The sequence below is a fragment of the Glycine soja genome, unplaced genomic scaffold (assembly GCF_004193775.1).
Source record: "Glycine soja cultivar W05 unplaced genomic scaffold, ASM419377v2 Super-Scaffold_120, whole genome shotgun sequence".
In the NCBI taxonomy this organism is placed as follows: domain Eukaryota; kingdom Viridiplantae; phylum Streptophyta; class Magnoliopsida; order Fabales; family Fabaceae; genus Glycine; species Glycine soja.
In genome coordinates, this window is record NW_021143572.1 from 142,697 (window position 1) to 161,849 (window position 19,153).

General features: G+C 35.4%; 1 protein-coding gene and 1 non-coding gene across 2 annotated transcripts; one reads left to right on the forward strand and one right to left on the reverse strand.

The window, feature by feature from the left end:
• Window positions 1-928: 928 nt before the first annotated feature.
• On the reverse strand, window positions 929-3,658 carry LOC114404071 (cytochrome b561 and DOMON domain-containing protein At4g12980-like). The gene is made up of 3 exons (XM_028367194.1): window positions 2,845-3,658; window positions 1,746-2,000; window positions 929-1,451 (listed from the first exon to the last, which is right to left on the reverse strand). Exons 1-3 carry the CDS (start codon window positions 3,460-3,462, stop codon window positions 1,140-1,142), a joined length of 1,185 nt encoding a protein of 394 aa, XP_028222995.1. The 5' UTR covers window positions 3,463-3,658; the 3' UTR covers window positions 929-1,139.
• Window positions 3,659-18,604: 14,946 nt separating this feature from the next.
• LOC114404072 lies at window positions 18,605-18,711 on the forward strand. Its single transcript, XR_003664800.1, has one exon. It is a non-coding gene; the product is annotated as a small nucleolar RNA R71 (small nucleolar RNA).
• Window positions 18,712-19,153: the final 442 nt, after the last annotated feature.

A 19,153-nucleotide genomic window follows, 5' to 3' on the forward strand; every position in this document is an offset into this window, starting at 1 on the left:
AATCTTAGTGCTCATTTATTTTAGATTTTGATAAAATTACCTTTTATAAACTTTAATTTAAATCACTAAATTTGATTAAAATCTATATCTAGATTATGTTAAACACAATTTTTATCTAAAAATTGAATAGAATTAATTTTGTTGTAATTAATAAGAAATAATGAGACGTGATTAAAATGAATCTCCAAATTAATCTTAACAACACTTTTTTTTAAAATGTGTATCACAATATATGAAATTAGTTCTTGATATTGATCAAACAAACACTTTACTCTTCGAAGATTGAAAAATCAACTACCAAAATTATAATTGAATATAATAAATTATAATCATTTGAATTTTAATATATAGTTATCTTTTCATTTAATGAGCATATCACTACTTTGTTTTCAATTGTTACATCAACCACACGCTGCTCAATTGTTACATCAACCATATGGCTGAGAGATAACCATTTTGGGAATGTACTTAAGTTATTGATTAGGATTACATATAGCGATAGCCTTGCCTTGTGGCCTAGTTTTGTTGGCAGCTTTCCTGGATAAGATTCGCAGATAGAATTGGTATTAATTGCACGCTACACCACTTTCAAAAGGTATCAACGAAATTCCGATGTCATTGTTAATTTTTATCGCCTAATGTCTATCTTTTTTCAGGGATACCTAGGACTGGATCAGCAAGTAACACCTTTAGTTGCAAGCCCATATCCAAACAGAAAATCAAATCTCAAACTTTCGTTAAGAAACGCAAGTGCCAAAATCACTTGTACCAGCAATTTTTTGGTTCTACGAAAGAATATTTTGCGTATTAACATGGGAAATTAGCTTCCGTAGTCCATACTACGAGCATGGACAAATTGCTGAGAGCAAAGGTTTGTTGCAATAATTAATTGAAACCTAATAAAGGATTAAAGAAACACCCGCACGGAGAGAACATAATTCAATCCTCTTGTGAATAAGTTTTCAATGGTAAAAGTTTTCTTCAACCTATTTAAAGACAGAATGAAAAATCTATATTATATACGCAAGCATTATACAAAGATATGTCATAAATAGAAGAAAAAAAGGTAAAAGAAGGGGACGGGAAAGAGGGAGGGGAAGAAGTAAAACACATCCAAGCCAAATTTGTTCACTCTATTTTTATATGTTAAGGGGCTCTTCCCTAGATTGTCCATTGTTGTATCCATCATAGGTTTTGGTGGACTTGTAAGACTTTCTCTTCAACACAACAATCCATGTGATCACTTCCAAGAACAAGGCAACTGCACCAAGTGCAATAAGAACTGCAGTGTAAGTTGATTTCCATTTCTGATCAGGATGCAAGATGCTAAAGCCCCTGAAGATGTTGATGATTCCCAGGATAACTATGCTGTATCCGACGCTGTGGTGATATATGTTCCAGATGTACCTATACTTGTGATCCTTCACTGGCCTCAGGAACAATGCAAAAATCTACAAAATCAAAACATGGAGGGATACAACAGCTAACATTATTGCCAAACTTCATCTGTAGATTTAGTTTCCTCAACACTACTTAGGTTATTACATGACAATTTAGTTTCCTTCAACACTACTTAGGTTATTACATGACAATTTAGTTTCCTTCAAGCTCCATGCTCAACAAATTTACTATACACAATAATTTGTGATTAGACATCAGTGTAAACCTTTCTGTCCTGGGAGTGCATAAACTATTTTCTCGGTGTATGTTGGATTGTAATCGAAGAATATTGGATGTTTTTTTACCTGTAGTGTTGCAAAACAAAAGAGGGCAATTCCAATATAGCGATGACTTCTATATTGAATCCCCACTGATTCGCTTCCAAGTTTCATGCCAGTTCCCCAGCCAGCAACCCCAATGGCGTAAGCAGATACCTGGCAACCAACATGAAGATAGAACCAAGCTGGATCTGCAGATGGGAAAGTTCTCATATACCTTGCTATGATCACTCCAAGGGGAAACAGAACGCCCCAACTCACAGCATTTAGAATTCCATGAATCTGCCATTCAATAAAAGCACAGGTTAACATTCTGGTTAAAAGTTAAAACAACTCAAGACCAATTGAATGCAATCATTAATTCAATATTCCTTCCACACAAACCTCCAAGAAGAACATGATTGTCAGTTAATTACATAAACTTTATCGAACAAAAGAGAAAGCCTTTCTGCGTTTTACCATCCAATTTCACTTAAAATTGAAACCTTATTCAGACTCCTCTCAAACAAATCAAACCATTTTTTTCCTAAAAAATTCTCAATTCATCAAATAACTTTAAATCAGATATCAAAACACAATTTCTTCAACACCCAACATAAAATAAAATAAAAAGTAAACAATCAAACTCCCTTTGGAATTGAAAATGCAAACAAGTCAAACTAAACAGGACCAAAACAATTTATTTTCCTGAAATCACAAAAGACCAACCAAAACTAAAAACTCACTCGTCTTCAACCAAACACAAATAACCCACTTTCAAAAATCACAGAAACCAAATGACAACTTTAAAAAGCCTTTTTTACCCTGAAATCTGAAAAACATTATAAAAAACCTGAAAAAAAGCCTCTCTTTTTTTCCAGCAATCTCAAAAACCAATAAAAAAAACCCACATTCTTAAACCAAAGAAAAACATTCATTTCCCGAGGGACAAACATAGACGCGGTTCTTATCCTCCCATCACAATTAGAATTTCACCTGGACAAACCCCCCCAATAAAAACCAGCCTCAAAATTCAACCAGGTTAGGAACCAAAATTTCAATTCACACCCCAAATCAACAAAAAAAGAGCCACATCCAAATTTTGTCTTTTCCCAAAACCACAAAATAAAATTACAAAAAAACTCACATTTTTCTTAATGGTAATGGGGTCGACGGCACCACCACCAACTTGCGCCCCGTTGAAGCTAAGAACGCCCTTCGAATTCATATTGGAGGGACCAAAGTCATGCCTGTCAATCCTCCCCGCCGTGACAGAGGGCCCCACCTGCCACACGTGGTTCACACTCTCCACCTTCTCCGGAACCTTAACCGTCGCGAAAATCCTAATCACACCCCTAACCTCCTCCCCCCTCACGTCCCACACGTCGAACGACAGCTTCCCCGGAACAATGGCGGTGTAGGATTTAAGGTCGAGGGTTTTCACGGTGACGGCGCCGTTGTCGGCTTTGTACGCGGCCAGCACCTGCGCCCCCTGCATGCCGATAGCGGTGGGGTTGATCCCCCAGGACACCCAGCCGCCGGAGTTGGGCGGCGCCGCCGCGAAGGCCACCGAGAGGGAGGCGTTGGTGGGGTCGTGAGTCCAGTGGAGGAAGGAATCGAGCGCGGGCAGGTCCAGGCAGTTGGAGTAGAGGTTGTTCTTGGAGTCCGTGAGCTTTTGGGTGGTGCAGGTGAGGGAGGAAGCCGTGGCGGCGACGAGGGTGAGGAAGAGGAGGAGGAGAGAAGGTGGTGGCGGCGGCGACGCCATTGGTGGTGGTGAAGATGAGAAGGAAGGGAGACAGAGAGAGGGTTTTAGAGAGAGGGTTTTGTTGTGTCGTTTTGTTTGGTAGAGGGAGATGAGTTGGTGAAGTTAATAATGTAAGGTTGGGAATTAAGGGGAAGCGAAGTACACGGAATGCTGAAACTGTTGTTGTGTAAATCGATGTTATTAATAGAGATAAGGGGACAGCGCGATGTGGGATATCAGATATGAATTTCGGTATTTCCTTCCCGAGTAAATATATTGAAATTGGCATATTCTTCCGTGCGTCTGGATTATAAGAAAAAATATATATTTTATATTTATTAAAAAATTTAATTAATTTCAGCAAATTATGTTATTTTTAATTAAAAGTAAATACTTTTTAAAAATATTCTAGAATTCGATATCAAACCAAAAAAATCTTTGATCTTAAAAGATAATTTAGAAAATATTTCATTAAATAATACATAAATAATTTATATTTATTTATATTAAAACAAAACTTTTATTGCTTATATCAAAAGAGCGGTGGGAATATACCTCTAAGATTATTCTTTTGAGGAAGATAATAAATACAGTTTTGTTAACTATAGCTTTTATTAAGAATACCGGTTAAAAAAATTTAAAAATTATTAAAAAATACTACAGTGTATAAGAATATATTTAAAATTGTAGAACATTGCATTTTTACACATTTTCATAAAAAATTTATATTTTTTATTTCATTAACTAGTAGTATATATTTTTAAGACACTAATTTATATGTCTTTTTATTTTTTAAATGATAAGTATTTAACATAATTGTATGAAGGATGCTTGAATTTGATATTGTATTCTTTCATCAACTTTTTAAGATTTTTCACACAAAGAGAATCAATTATTTGAAAATTATAGTATTTATTTTGGGTAAATTTTAATAAAATATTCTTACATTTTTATTCCTATAAATATATTATTCTATATTTCCTTATAATAGAAATTAGTAGTATTTTTAAGACACTAATTAATATATGCTTTTTTAATTTTTTAATTAAGGAGTATTTTACATAATTGTATATTTAATGCTTGAATTTGATCTTGTATTTAGGTATAACAAAGCAGGTCAACTGGACCCATTTTTGCTCTCTCCACCACCAACCTGTCAAAAATGGGTCAGGGCAGGTTGGCTCGTCTTCTATGGTGGGCCAAAATCTTAGTATGACTCGCTTCAGGGATGGGTTGGTGGGTCAGCCTACTAGAAATAAAAAAATAAAGTTTTAATATCATATTTCATAAAATTAATCCAAATGATAAATTTAGTGTTTTTTAAGAAAAAAAAGAACAAATTTAATTAGAAAATGTAAAGTATATCAATTGTTTATCATAAATTTGATTTTATAAATTTTCTTATAAGTATTAGAGAAATTAAATTTACAAAATAATATATATATATATATATATAATAACATATATATAAAGTTAAGAAAATTCAACATGGCAACTTAAAGCCTAAACATCTACTAATATTTATAAATTATTTTTTTAGAAACATATATGTATAATGGACTGGCAGGCCAATCCGTCCCATCTTATTATTAGTCCATCAAACTGACAGGTTAGGCGAAGATAGCCAATGCAAGCTGACAGATTGAGTCACCTAATTTGAACGGTCATTTTTGGTAGCTAGCAGATTGGTATCCTAAACCAAAGCCCACATTGTCATTCCTAATTGTATTCCTTTATCAACTTTTAAGATTTTTCAGACATATTAAAAAAAATCAATTATTAGATTTTTCACACATATGTTAAGAAAATCACTTATTGGAAAATTATAGTATTTATTTTGGGTAAATTTTAATTAAATACTCTTACTTTTTAATTTCTATAAAATAGTATTCAATATTTCCTTATAATAAAAATTATTAATAAAAAATAAATATTTTATAAGAATGAAAAAATTAACTAAAATGATTTTATTTTGGGTAATTTTTAATTAAATATTCTTACTTTTTAATTTCTATAAAATAGTATTCAATATTTCCTTATAATAAAAATCATTAATAAAAAATTAAATATTTTATAAGAATGATAAAATTAACTAAAATGATTTTTAATTCTAAAATTTCACTTAATTTGAAATAAAGTAGTAAAATTTTATTGTCTAATAGAATTCATGTAAATCTTTTTAACATAGAAATAATATAGGTAATGTTTAATAATACATTATTTTGAATATAATAATATAAATTCAAATGAAATTTATGTTTTCAGGAGTATATTCTGCTTCCAAGGTGAAGGGTTAGGGTAGGGAAATGAGTGAAATTAAAGACCGGTGTCATTCAACTTATTCCATTTGAATTTTATATGAATACTTTTTTAGTTCGAACTCAAAAAGAAAAGTTTTCAATTTCTTAAGAATTTGAAATTTGAAATGTTTATTTTTAATGTGTTTATTCATTATTTAAATATATCATTTTTAAGAAATATTGTTTCTTCATTTTTTTCAACAAAATTGTTCTTATATATAAAAGAATTGGGAATCTAACTTTTTAAGTTAAGAAAAAAATTCTAACGTTTTAGAAATGTCACGTTACCTATTTTTTTTATTTAGGAATTACGGTATAAAATTTTAAAATATTTTTATTAAATCTGATAAACATTTTTTGTTCTCACTAAAAACGTACTGTAGAAATATTTTCAAACTATTTATGACAAACTAAATAGATTTTAATTTTTTTTTTCTAAAAATCGTGATTCATGAAAAAATAATTCTTCTAACAAATGCCTCCAAACTCAAACATCTTGATTCATCTTATTAGATCAAATTGAATGATTTAGTCAAAATAATTTAAATTGAACTAGATCCGAATATACTGATAATATTTACTCTCACTCTCATAATAATAATTATTGTGTAAGACAAAAAAATAAATATCAAAATAATTATCATTTTAATTTTTTAATTAACACTAACTTTTCACTATATTTTTTATAATATTGATGATAAAGGTTAATTTTATAAATTTGTTACTTCCTCTAATTTTGTTTATTTAATAGTTTTTTGACAAAAAAATTAAGATGACAAATATTATTGAATGGAATGAGTAGATAAAAAGATGTTGATATGATGTTTTTAGGCAACATAATAATACCATTTAAGTATTTTTTTTTATCATATTGTTGATACAAAATAATCCTAAGGACCGATCAAAATTTAAATTCAAGAACCTTTCATTAAAAAACACAAGCAACTAGCACTTGTGTGAATTACATATTCCACTTTCATAAGTGGTTACAGTCCTACCAAGCATCTATCGTTGGCTTCTTTGTTACCCATTATTTATTAATAGCTTCTATATGCAGATCCATAGTTCATGTAATAGTCAAGTTAAATACATCAGGGATCATTGAGACAGATATTCATATGGGTTTGAGGGAGGTAATGAGATGGTTCTTCCAAATTTGGAGCAAGGGAAAAGAAAGTCGAGTGTTGATGAAGGCATTGGAGGCCATGTTCTTGGCTCTGATTACAAAATAGAAAGTGTGAAATGAAGGTATTTGAGAAGGATGTAAGTGCAGTTGGAGGGGACGGTTGGTAATTTGGTATGTGAGATATAAGCACAAAGCATATTGGGAGGTGATGAAGCGATTAGGGCAATTTACATGCAAGGCAAAGGCAACGAAGATGATAAAAGTGACAATACTGCAACGTGGGGGGTGACACGAGTAAGGATAAACACAGGAGTTTTCTAATTAGGTTTAAGGTCCATAACTTTTTTTATTTTAAATTAAAAATAAAAAACGATCAGCGCGTGGCAAAGAAAACTCCACGCGTTCGTGCACTTTCGTACTAAATTTTTTCGTAATATACAGCACTGCTCCGTCTTTTAATAGTATATTCAAACATTAAAGTTGAAATTGTTGATCAAATAAACAAAGAGTATTAAATGAATTAAATTATACATGTTTTAAATTCTACCTATTTATTTAATGAACTTAATTTTTAATTTAAATTCAATTCATCTTATTAATCATACATTAAATTTATTGATATAATTTATCGTCAACCCTAGAAATCTTTTAAAGTATATTCAAACATTAAAGTTAAAACTGTTCATCCAATAAAAAAAAGGTTGAAATTTTTTTAATAGTAATCTTTTGTCCACATATAGTAAAATCATTAACGCAAATCAGTAAAAATCATCTTTCAAAAAGTTCAAACAAACCAACACTTGCAGAAATTAAACGGACCACCTCCGAAACCATAATTTGTGCATTTCTTTATAAATAGACTTTAGACTAGAGAATTCTAGTTAGTTTATTTTGGAGATTATTTTTTAGGCAATTTAGGACATTAATTAAAGAATTAAAAATAAGAATATTTTATAAAAATTCAAACATTTAATAATTTTATTATATTTTATCATAAATCTTAGTATAATTACTTATTCCTTTTATCCCATTATAATTTTGTGTAAGAGAACAAAATATTCTAAAATAAGTTTTAATTTAATTTTTTAATGTAAATCATTTTTTATTTCATGTATATCTCTTATAATATCAGTGATGGACAGAAAATTTTATAAATTTATTAATAATACTATAAGATTAATTTTATAAATTAGTATTTTTTTCATTTATTTATTGTTTTTTATTTATGTAAAATAAATTATGATGATTATTATTTTGAGATAGAGGAGTGATTAATATCCTTGAGACTTGAGAGTCACTAATAAGAGGTCCCTAAATTTTTGTGCTATAAAGAAGTTTTTCGAAGAGAAAACATTCCTAGATATTTCAATAATGGTTCCTTGTCACTGGTATTCTTAAATGCCATCAATGCTCTTATTTCCTTATTTTCTAAATATACTTGATGCAATAGCCACTAGTCATGGCGCCACTAGTTATTTTAAGGCTTTATGTGTGTTACAAGGGATCGAGGACGTTTATGCATGACTGGGACCGGGACTGGGACCAGATTTACTGTAGTATCGGCAGTTAGTGCATTGTAACCATTAAATAAAAATTTAACAATTTAAATTTTTTTGGTTCTAATTTACCTAAATAAAATATAGTACGACTATATAATCACTTGATTTTTATCTGAAAATTTTGAGTTATTAACTGCATGCATGCATGAACGCATAGAAAAGTTAATTGCAGGAAATTCAAATTCGATGACCATGCATTTATTTCATGTTTTGTTTACTCTAATTTTAGTTTAGATTTTGTAATTACCAAAATTTGGAGTTATTCCATGTCAGATGGACGTGATCAAAGAAAACTCTAAGATCTCGCACGTTAGACTGAGAGTGACATTTGTTAAGAGGACAAGAAGGGGGGGGGAGAGAGACTTACAAAATAAAGGATTCTGATGCTCAAGTAAATACATAAGTTAGGAGAGTGTGAGTGAGTATAAAAAGAGTGAGATGGAATCTGATACTTATAGAATGGAGTGGGAGCTGAGAATCCTTGTTTTGGAGGGGCTATTACGGTGGTGTAACAACCCTTGCAGATAATTATTTGCTTGTAGATAATAACTAAGATAATTTTAACTTACAAATAATGAGTAGCTTATAGATAATTGAATACCTGTCATGAGATAAAGAGGTTACAACATATTCAAATAATAAAGTGGTTAGAGATAACTTGTTAGTTAGGGAGCCCAGCTGCCAAGGGCATCACGTCCGTGCTCCTGTGTTAGGACTGACATGGAGAGTTGACGTGTGTATCAAAGTGTCACATAGCTTGATGCGTGTATTGTGTGGACCTTGGACAATACCTAATCCCCCCAAGCTCTGAGATAGCTTGCGGGCAAAAGAGGTTGTCTAGTGTTGAGGGAGATTATCTCGTGTCGAGGGTAGTTGTAGCCCTGACAAGTAGGAGGGTCGCGAGTTTATCAATCCCCTAAGCATGGACAAGAGTCGTTTGTGTCGAGAGTGATAACCTTGGCAAGTGTAAGAGTTGTAGGTCTATGAGGCTTGTCAAACCCCCCAACCTAGACAAGTGTTGTTCGGACTGCTTTTGTCAAGTTGTCCGGGGTGGACATACTTTTGGTTTTGCAAGGGAAATTAGACGTGTCAGGTGAGGGAAGTCTCAATATTTGACAATTTTGTCATTCTTTTCACCGTTGGAGAGTGCATTGAAGACAAACGTTTTGTTTGTCTTTTTGTTGTAGGCTAGTACAGTGCATGCACGTTGCTCTTGCATACATGTCACTTGTGGAGTGGGCACCTACTGAAGACGCGGTAAGTGGGTGAGTGGAGTTGCGTTGTGGTGCGAAATTTTAGGGCAACATTTCAGTTCCTGCCAGATACCGAATAGTCGTGCCTCCACTTTAAATGGAGTTCATGTTTTGATTTATGACCACCATCGCTTTTATGCCTTTTCTTCCTAAAACTTCCTTGCCTTCGTGCTCGTAATTCCCATTCTTCTTCATTTGTCTTTTCACTTTCAAGGTTTTCTTCTTTGACAATGTCTTTCATTTTTTACTTTGCCATAGGCATGGGTGGTAGCGACTCTGGGAGTTTGATTTAGCAACCCCTGGTGGACTGAGAGGTCATCTCCAATGACAATTCCTCATCAGTGAAGACTCATTGTGGGGCTTCTGATAGCGAGTCCTCTTCCTCGGAGAGGTTCACGGTCTCATGCCACGTTGTTGGAGACACCTTGCCTCCGTAGAAAGGCACAACCTTTTGCTTCTTCTTTGGGGGAACCCATTCCAGGCACCATGATTCTTTTTTCTTCTATTTCTGGGAGAGCAAAGAGGAGTGGTGGTGGGGACGTTATGATGCAATCCTACCCCGCAAGGGCATTGGATAGAAGACTCCAAGAAGATTGGGCCAAAGATGCAAGAGAAGACCCTAGGGTTCTCATGAGCCTTAGGATAGATTTTGGACCCATGGGCTAAGTATGAGCCCGCTTATCTTTGTACATATCAGATTAAGGTTTCATTATTTTTTGGGCCTTGTATTTAGGGCTCCATAATATAGGTAAGGTACCCTAGAAATGTAGGATTTTTCAGTCCTTGTATTTTAGGGCAAATAGACTAGTTTTTGTATTAGGGGTAGTTTTGTAATTTCACATGCATTAAGTGAATATTTGATGTGTGTGGTTGGAAATAAATTTAATTGAATTAGGAGAAGTCCAATCCAATTAAATTTTAGAGGGGGAGGTGAGCATTTGCTTGCTACACCCTATTGCCACATCATATAGTAACACTTTGTGCATGTCCTTCATGCTTTACATACCTCATGACACCTAAGCACACTTAGTGGAGAATCTTAGACTTGATCTTGGATTAGTGGGCTGAACCATAGCTAAAATTCATTAATCATAATTAGTGAAATTTGGCTCCACAAATTCAATTTCAAATTCAAGTGAAATTTGAATAGAAATTCAAATTTCCCTCCAATTTTGTGTGAAACTTAAGCTATAAATAGAGGCCACGTGTGTGAATTTTTTGAACTTTGATCATTTGAGAATTACACTTCAAAGTTCAGACCTCTTCTGAGACACAAAATTTTGTGCTCCTTCTCTCCCTCTCCCTTTACTCATTGATCGAGGCCGTACCCGAATCAAATAAACATGAAAATGTAGTAACTAGGAAGTGATCCTAGGTCGTTTCCCAACGAGCAATTATAAGCCAAATGTTCATAATATACTTGCAGTAACAGTAACGATTGGGGGGGGGGGTTTGTTTGTTTTGTGATTTAAAGAACAGAACAAGTAAATTGGAATACGAAACTAATAATATTAAAAACGGGTTGTTTCCTCTGATTCAGAAGCCATTCTCTTGTCCTGGGTTATGGAGAATTCGTCCCTAATAGTTAACCACTTAATCCAACCCTATTTCAATTTACTAAGCGAAAATCAACTTAGGGTTGTCAATACGTGATTAGGAAACACATACACCAGTTAGCCCTTCGTCCATTAAGCATGAACGCAAGTTAGGCTCAGAGGCAATTAATCGAACACAAAGCGTACACAGATTAATGTTAACGAATTTGGGTTAACTGGTGAAGGGAAAACTGCCAAGAAGCCACATTATAAACGAAACCTCAAAGAGAGTTGAGCTTCGTCCTCAAAAGGAAACAACACCAAAATATTTAGCCTTCCATAGATTCAAACAGAAAATGTAAATGAAACTAAAAGCAGAAACATAAACGAAGCAGAAACGTAAATGAAGCAGAAACATAAATGAAGGCAGAAGAAGAAACAAGAACGAAATTGTAATTAGAAGTAGAAAATGGAAAATTGCATTACGTGAACAGTAGCATTAGAACCAAAAAACGTAAAAGCCATAAACCCTATGCTCTGAATAATAGTCTAACAGAATAGCCTTGCACAAATCCCAAGGTTGCTATTTAAAAAGAGTCACTCAAAGTCACTGGGTCCTATTACAATATTCTGGCCCAAAGCGAAATAAACACTGAACCACATAAAATAAAATTGCAATCTCCTAATTAGAAATTAACTAAGGTAAGCGCTGCTTTATTTGCCCTCTTCAAGTCCACAACCAAAATCCAGATTAAGCCCAATGTTTCATTAATTCCTGAAATTAGATTAAAAACATCAAATTAGCTAAATGAGCCCAAATAATAAAACTGCCTAATTAATTTGACAATTAAGACTAATAAGTAATTAAAATGGTGCAAAAAGGGTTTAAGAAATAGAAGAAAATGATGGCACATCAAAACCCCCCATACTTAGCCTTTTGCACTCCTGGGCAAAATGAAACTAAGAACAAAATCCACGGATATCAAAGAGAGACAAACAAAAACATTCACATATTTCTCAATGAACATGAAGGAATGAAAGTAATGGGTAACATCTAACATAAGGAGATTCGAAAAGTCAAGACATTCATGAAAATCATCCAAGCAACCCAATCATGGCAAAATAGTTAATTAGCTCAAGAATGAAAATTGATAAAGCCTCACAAGATATACACTCTATCTCTCAAGTGTCTAGGCTACTATTTACCCTCAAAGCACCCATGAAAACAAACACCACATAAACTTGGCAAGATTCTAAAATTGACAATCAACCCATAAACACAAGCACATGAGGATCAAAAGGTCTTTTAGGGTTGTAATGGGGCCAAGGACAAGGTATGGAAAAATATGGAATAAGTGGCTAAATCCCAAAGGAATAGAGGAACAATGGGGAATAAGTGCATATTAAGAAAAAAATGAAAAAAATAAAAAGAACTAAAGATAAAATTTAAACATAAAGAGTAGAACCAAGAGTCTCATCATTCTTTTTCCATTTAAGATCTTATTCACTCAACTTTATTGCTTTTCTTTTTCTTTTTCGATTTTTTTTTACTCTGTAGCCTTTGAGAAACAACATCTCATTCAGCATGTCCAACATTTAACCAATATACAATGTACATCAAGTATGGCCCAAAATACATCATGAAGCATAGCCAACAAAACATTTCCAATGAAACAAAAAACCCCCCCACACTTATTCCCAAAACAATTCCAAAGCTCCAAAATTCCTTAAGGATATGGTGATATCATGGTTTTTCACTTAAGGCTTGTAGTCAGCTTCAAAACAAGGAAAGGGAAACAAGGCTCAAAAGGGCTATCAAAGGAATTAATTCAAGGTAAGTCCATTTGGCTAGAAACTTATAAGAACAAAATTGCCTCAATCATTTCCAAATATGCATGTGAATTAGGAAGCATCAACAAGAATCAAGCCAATGCTATTGTGCAAGCAATCAATGGGGCAAAATACACCAAATGATTATGATGATGGATGGCTCAAATTCTCACAAAGGTAAACTCATCACTTTCAAATTGAGCTTTCAAAACTATCATGACATGTAGAGGAGAATCAAGGATTTCAAGTCACAAAATGTCAAGAACTTTTATTTTCAAAACAATTACCCATTTCTTGAACATATCCTATAATTCAAAGAAAAACATGCAAAGTCGTACATGCACACAAAATTGACCCAAAATATTAAACTAGAAATCCGACGAAACTAACAACATTAACAAATTAACAAATTAACACAACTAACAAATTAACAAAACCAACAAAACTAGCAAAACCAAAGAATACTCCCCCCATACTTAAACAACACATTGTCCTCAATGTAGCACAATTAAAAGATTAAAAACAATTAAACCATCAAATAGAATCGGACAAGTGTGATAAAAGCAAAGAAGGAGATAGGAAAAGAAGAACTCCCTAAGTTATGGTGGAGGAAGAGTAGGGTGGAGTAAGGAAGTCTCTTCCACCACTACGTCCACTAAAGAAGGGTTTGTGAGGAATGACTTAAGTCGATGTCCGTTGACCTTGAAGCTCTTGTTTGTGGAGTCGCTTTTGATCTCAACTGTACCATAAGGAAAAACATTAGTAACAACAAAAGGACCAATCCACTTAGACCTCAACTTACCACTCATGAGTCCAAGCCTAGAATTATACAATAATACTTTTTGCCCAACCATGAAGTCCTTCTTAACTATCATGCTATCATGGAACTTTTTGGTCTTTTCTTTGTAGAACTTGGCATTCTCATAGGCTTCTAGGCGTATTTCATCTAACTCACTCAGTTGCAACTTTCTTTCCTCACCAACTTGATCCATAGAGAAGTTGCAAGTCTTCACTGCCCAGTATGCTTTGTGCTCAATTTCCACTGGAAGATGACATGCCTTTCCAAAGACAACCCGATAAGGAGACATTCCTATGGGTGCTTTGTAGGCAGTCCGATGTGTCCAAAGAGCATCATCAAGCCTGGTACTCCAATCTTTCCTGCTTGGCTGCACAATCTTCTCTAAAATTCTCTTGATCTGCCTATTAGAAATTTTTGCCTGTCCATTGGTCTGGGGGTGGTATGGTGTGGATACCCTGTGTACCACCCCGTACTTTTTAAGCAAGGCATGCATTGTTCTGTTGCAAAAATGGGTTCCTTGATCACTAACAATTTCTTTAGGTACTCCAAACCTGCAAAACAGATTAGATCTGACGAAATCTGTAACAACTTTAGCACCATTAGTTCTAGTGGGCTTGGCTTCCACCCATTATGAAACATAGTCAACTGCAAGGAGAATGTAAACATAACCAAAAGAGACAGGAAAAGGGCCCATGAAACCGATACCCCAGACATCAAACACCTCACAGAATAGCATAGGTTGCTGAGGCATTTGTTGTTGCCATGTAAGTGTATTTCCTGCTCTCTGACACAACTCATAAGTGCTGCAGATCTTCCACGCATCTTTAAAGATGGTGGACCAATAAAAGCCACAATCAAGCACTTTGCGAGCTGTCCTTTGAACACCCAGATGACCTCCCGATGCGGAAGAATGACAGAACTGCAGGACTGAGTCAGTCTCATGATCTGGAATGCACCGTCTAATTACCTGATCACTGCACAATTTCCACAAGTAGGGGTCATCCCAAATAAAATGCTTAGCATCACTTTTAATTTTATCTTTTTGGGCCTTAGATGCTGAGGGAGGAAAAACAGAAGCAACTAAATAATTGACAATGTTAGCAAACCAGGGAGTAGAAAGAGAGTCAGAAATACTATACAGTATATACAAATGATCATCCGGGAAATCATCCCGAATGGGTGAATCCGCATCAGATACACGTTCGGTCCAACTCAAATGATCAACAACTAAATTTTGTGCTCCGCTCCTATCACAGATCTCCAAGTCAAACTCTTGGAGCCAGAGCATCCATTAGATCAACCTAGGCTTAAAATCAGCCTTCTTCAACAAGTACTTTAGAGCTGCATGGTCAGTATAAACAATAATGCAGGTACCAAGCAAATAAGATCAAAATTTTTCAAGAGCAAAAACTATGGCTAAAAGCTCTTTCTCAGTAGTAGTATAATTCGCTTGGGCAACATCTAAAGTCCTAGAAGCATAATATATCACCCTGGGCAATTTATCAATTTTCTGAGCAAGGACAGCCCCCAATGCATAATTTGATGCATCACACATAAGCTCAAAAGGGGCTGTCCAGTCGGGTGCCTGGATGATGGGGGTGGTAGTCAGCGCTCTTTTGAGGCAATCAAAAGCCTCTTTGTATCTGTCATTAAAGTCAAACTCCACCTCCTTTTGCAACAAGTTGGACAGTGGAAGGGCTACTTTGCTAAAATCTCTTATAAAGCGCCTGTAGAATCCTGTATGACCAAGAAAAGATCGCACCTCTCGCACACAAGAGGGGTAAGGCAATTGTGAAATAACAGAAATTTTTGCAGGATCTACTTCAATACCCTTATTGGAAATAATGTGGCCTAAAACTATACCTTGCTCAACCATAAAATGACATTTTTCAAAATTTAGAACAAGATTAGTTTCGATGCATCTATTCAAAACTTTTTCCAAACTATCCAAACAACCATCAAAAGAGGATCCATATACAGTGAAATCATCCATAAACACCTCTATGCAATTTTCTAAGAAATCATTGAAAATACTAATCATGCACCGCTGGAAGGTACTGGTGGCATTGCACAGGCCGAAAGGCATCCTCCTATAGGCAAAAGTGCCGAAGGGGCAGGTGAATGTGGTCTTTTCCTGATCCTCAGGAGCAATAGTAATTTGCATATAACCAGAAAAACCATCAAGGAAACAGTAGTGAGATTTACCTGTCAGGCGTTCATGCATCTGGTCAATGAATGGCAGGGGAAAATGGTCCTTTTTGGTAACCTGGTTCAGCATCCTATAGTCAATGTAGACTCTCCAACTGTTCTGCACCCGCGTAGGAATCAACTCCTCCTCATTTTTTATCACTGTGAGGCCGGTCTTCTTCAGGACTACCTGGACGGGACTCACCCATTGGTTGTCGAAGATAGGATAAATGATTCCATCTTGCAAAAGCTTGGTTATCTCCTTCTTCACTACATCAAGAATCACCGGGTTGAGTCTTCTCTGTGACTGTCTTACTGGTTTAGCTCCATCCTCTAAATTTATTCGATGCATACATGTGGATGGGCTAATACCAGGAATGTCCGCCAGGGTCCAGCCTATAGCCTTCTTATGCTTCTTGAGAATAGACAACAACTTCTCCTCTTGCTCATCAGCAAGGGAGGCAGATATAATCACTGGAAAGCTTTTGCTATCATCTAAGTAAGCGTATTTTAAATTTGATGGCAGAGGCTTCAATTCTGGTGTGGCCGGCTGGATAGTGGTAGAAGGAGATGGTTTTTCAGCCTATACCTCATAAAGAAAGTCAGAGGTATGTGTACTTCCTGAAACATGGTTAGTCCTATCTGACTTTATAAAATCAATCTCGAGAGGTAAAACACCACCACCAAACATGCAATCAATATCAATTTCAGATTCACTCTCAGCATCAAATTCAGACATATGATCAAGTACAATTTCAGACTCAATGCATGAAGAGTGAGAGGCATGCAGATTAGAGTAAAGATCAGTCATGTATTCATCAACAACATGGTCAATTATTTCAGCACGAAATACAGAAAGATCTTCAGATGGGTATTTCATAGCTTTCAGAATATTAAAATGAACAGTTATATCACCAAACTCCATGGTTAGTGTGCCTGCATATACATCTATCTTAGTTCTAGCAGTTTTCATAAAGGGTCTGCCTAGAATGATGGGAACTGATCCTTGAGAAAATCCATCCTCCATATTCAAAATATAAAAATCAACAGGGAAAATCAGTTCACCAACTCTAACTAAGACATCTTCTATGAAACCAACAGGATAGGAAACACTTCTATTAGCTAAATGAATTACCACATCAGTTGACTGCAAGGGACCTAGAGATAGAGAATTAAAAATAGACAGAGACATAACACTAACAGAAGCTCCTAAATCTAGCATGACATTGTCAAACTTACTATTCCCTATAATACAAGATATGCTGAATGTACCTGGATCTTTACATTTTTCATGAATTTGGGGGGACAAATTTACCAATCAATGCGGAGACATTTCTGCCCATGCTAATTCGTTCACTTCCTTTAAGCTTCTGCTTATTAGTGCACAACTCCTTCAAGAATTTAGCATATCTTGGAATTTGCTTTATTGCATCCAGCAGAGGTATGTTTACCTCTACTTTTCTAAATGTTTCCAAGATCTCTTTCTCTGCCTCTTCCATTTTTTTGTTGGAAACTGCTCTTGGAGGGAATGGAAGAGGAGGGATGTGCTGCTTCTGCAAATCAAAATTACCAGTGGAAGATTCACCTGCACAGAAATTGTTAGGTAAATTTTTGTCATCACCTTTTTCTGGAGTAGAGTGAAGTTTGGCAGGTTCACTTGCAGATGAGAAAGGTGCTACGGGTTGAGGTCCTTGACACTGCTTTCCCGACCTCAATGAAATGGCACTAACATTTTTGGGATTTTGGACAGCTTGAGAAGGCAGCTTGTCAGAATTCTGGGACTGTTGTTGATTTAATTGTGTAGCCAATTGTCCCATCTGATTAGTTAAGCTCTGAATGGAGGCTCTGGTCTCTTGTTAAAACTGCATGTTCTGCATAGTCATTTGCCTCACAAGTTCTTCGAGGGAAGGTTGCGGAGGAGCCTCAACTGTTTGTTGTTTCTGGGGTTGTTGCTGTTGTTGGATTGGTGGAGGAATGTATGGTCTGCTTGGGCCAGCAACATTTTGGAAGGAAGGAGCAGGTTGCTGTTGTTGTTGTTGAGGGCTAGACCATCTGAGATTAGGGTGATTCCTCCATCCAAGGTTGTATCTATTGCTGGAGAGGTCATAATTGTTCTGCTGTGGTTGATTTTGTTGTTGAGGTTAAGGAGGTCTATTGTAAATGTTTGCAGCATAAGCTTCTGGCTGCTCAATTGCTCCAGGTTGCTGCATGGAAGGGCAGAGGTCTGTATGGTGGTCAGTAGAGGAGCATAAACCACAGACTCTTGCGACTGGTACAGATTTCTGATTCAAGGCCAGCTGGGTTACCAAGTTAACCAATGCATCTAGTTTGCCTTCAAGCTTCTTAGTTTTAGATGATGCAGATGAGTTTGTAGCTACCTCATGCACTCCTCTAATGACTATGGCATCATTTCTGGCGCTAAACTGCTGGGAGTTGGAAGCCATCTTCTCAATCAAGTTTCTGGCTTCAGCAGGAGTCATGTCTCCAAGGGCTCCACCACTGGCAGCATCTATCATACTTCTCTCCATATTATTGAGTCCTTCATTAAAATATTGGAGAAGAAGCTGCTCCGAAATCTGATGGTGAGGGCAACTGGCACATAGTTTTTTAAATCTCTCCCAGTATTCATATAGGCTCTCTCCACTGAGTTGTCTAATACCTGAGATATCCTTCCTGATGGCCGTGGTCTTGGAAGCAGGGAAAATGTTTTCTAAGAATACTCTCTTAAGGTCATCCCAGCTCGTGATGGACCTTGGAGCAAGGTAATACAGCCAATCCTTTGCCACTCCCTCTAAAGAATGAGGAAAAGCCTTCAGAAATATGTGATCCTCTTGGACATCTGGGGGTTTCATGGTGGAGCAGACAATATGAAATTCTTTCAGATGTTTGTGCGGGTCTTCACCTACAAGGCCATGAAACTTTGGAAGCAAATGGATCAGTCCAGTTTTAAGAACATATGGGACATCCTCATCAGGGTATTGGATGCACAAGCTTTCGTAGGTGAAATCAGGTGCAGCCATTTCCCTTAGAGTCCTCTCACAGGGTGGGGATTGTGCCATGTTCTCAGAATGTTCAAAATCAGAATGCTCAAAATTGTAATGCTCAAAATCAGGATGTTCAAAA

Excerpts from the sequence above, each read along its gene's own strand:
- LOC114404071 (XM_028367194.1), bottom strand. The coding sequence starts at position 3,462 with ATGGCGTCGCCGCCGCCACCACCTTCTCTCCTCCTCCTCTTCCTCACC. Across the intron at positions 2,001-2,844 it reads CCATTACCATTAAGAAAAAT|ATTCATGGAATTCTAAATGC; the intron begins GTGAGTTTTTTT and ends ATTGAATGGCAG. Across the intron at positions 1,452-1,745 it reads TTTGTTTTGCAACACTACAG|ATTTTTGCATTGTTCCTGAG; the intron begins GTAAAAAAACAT and ends TTGATTTTGTAG.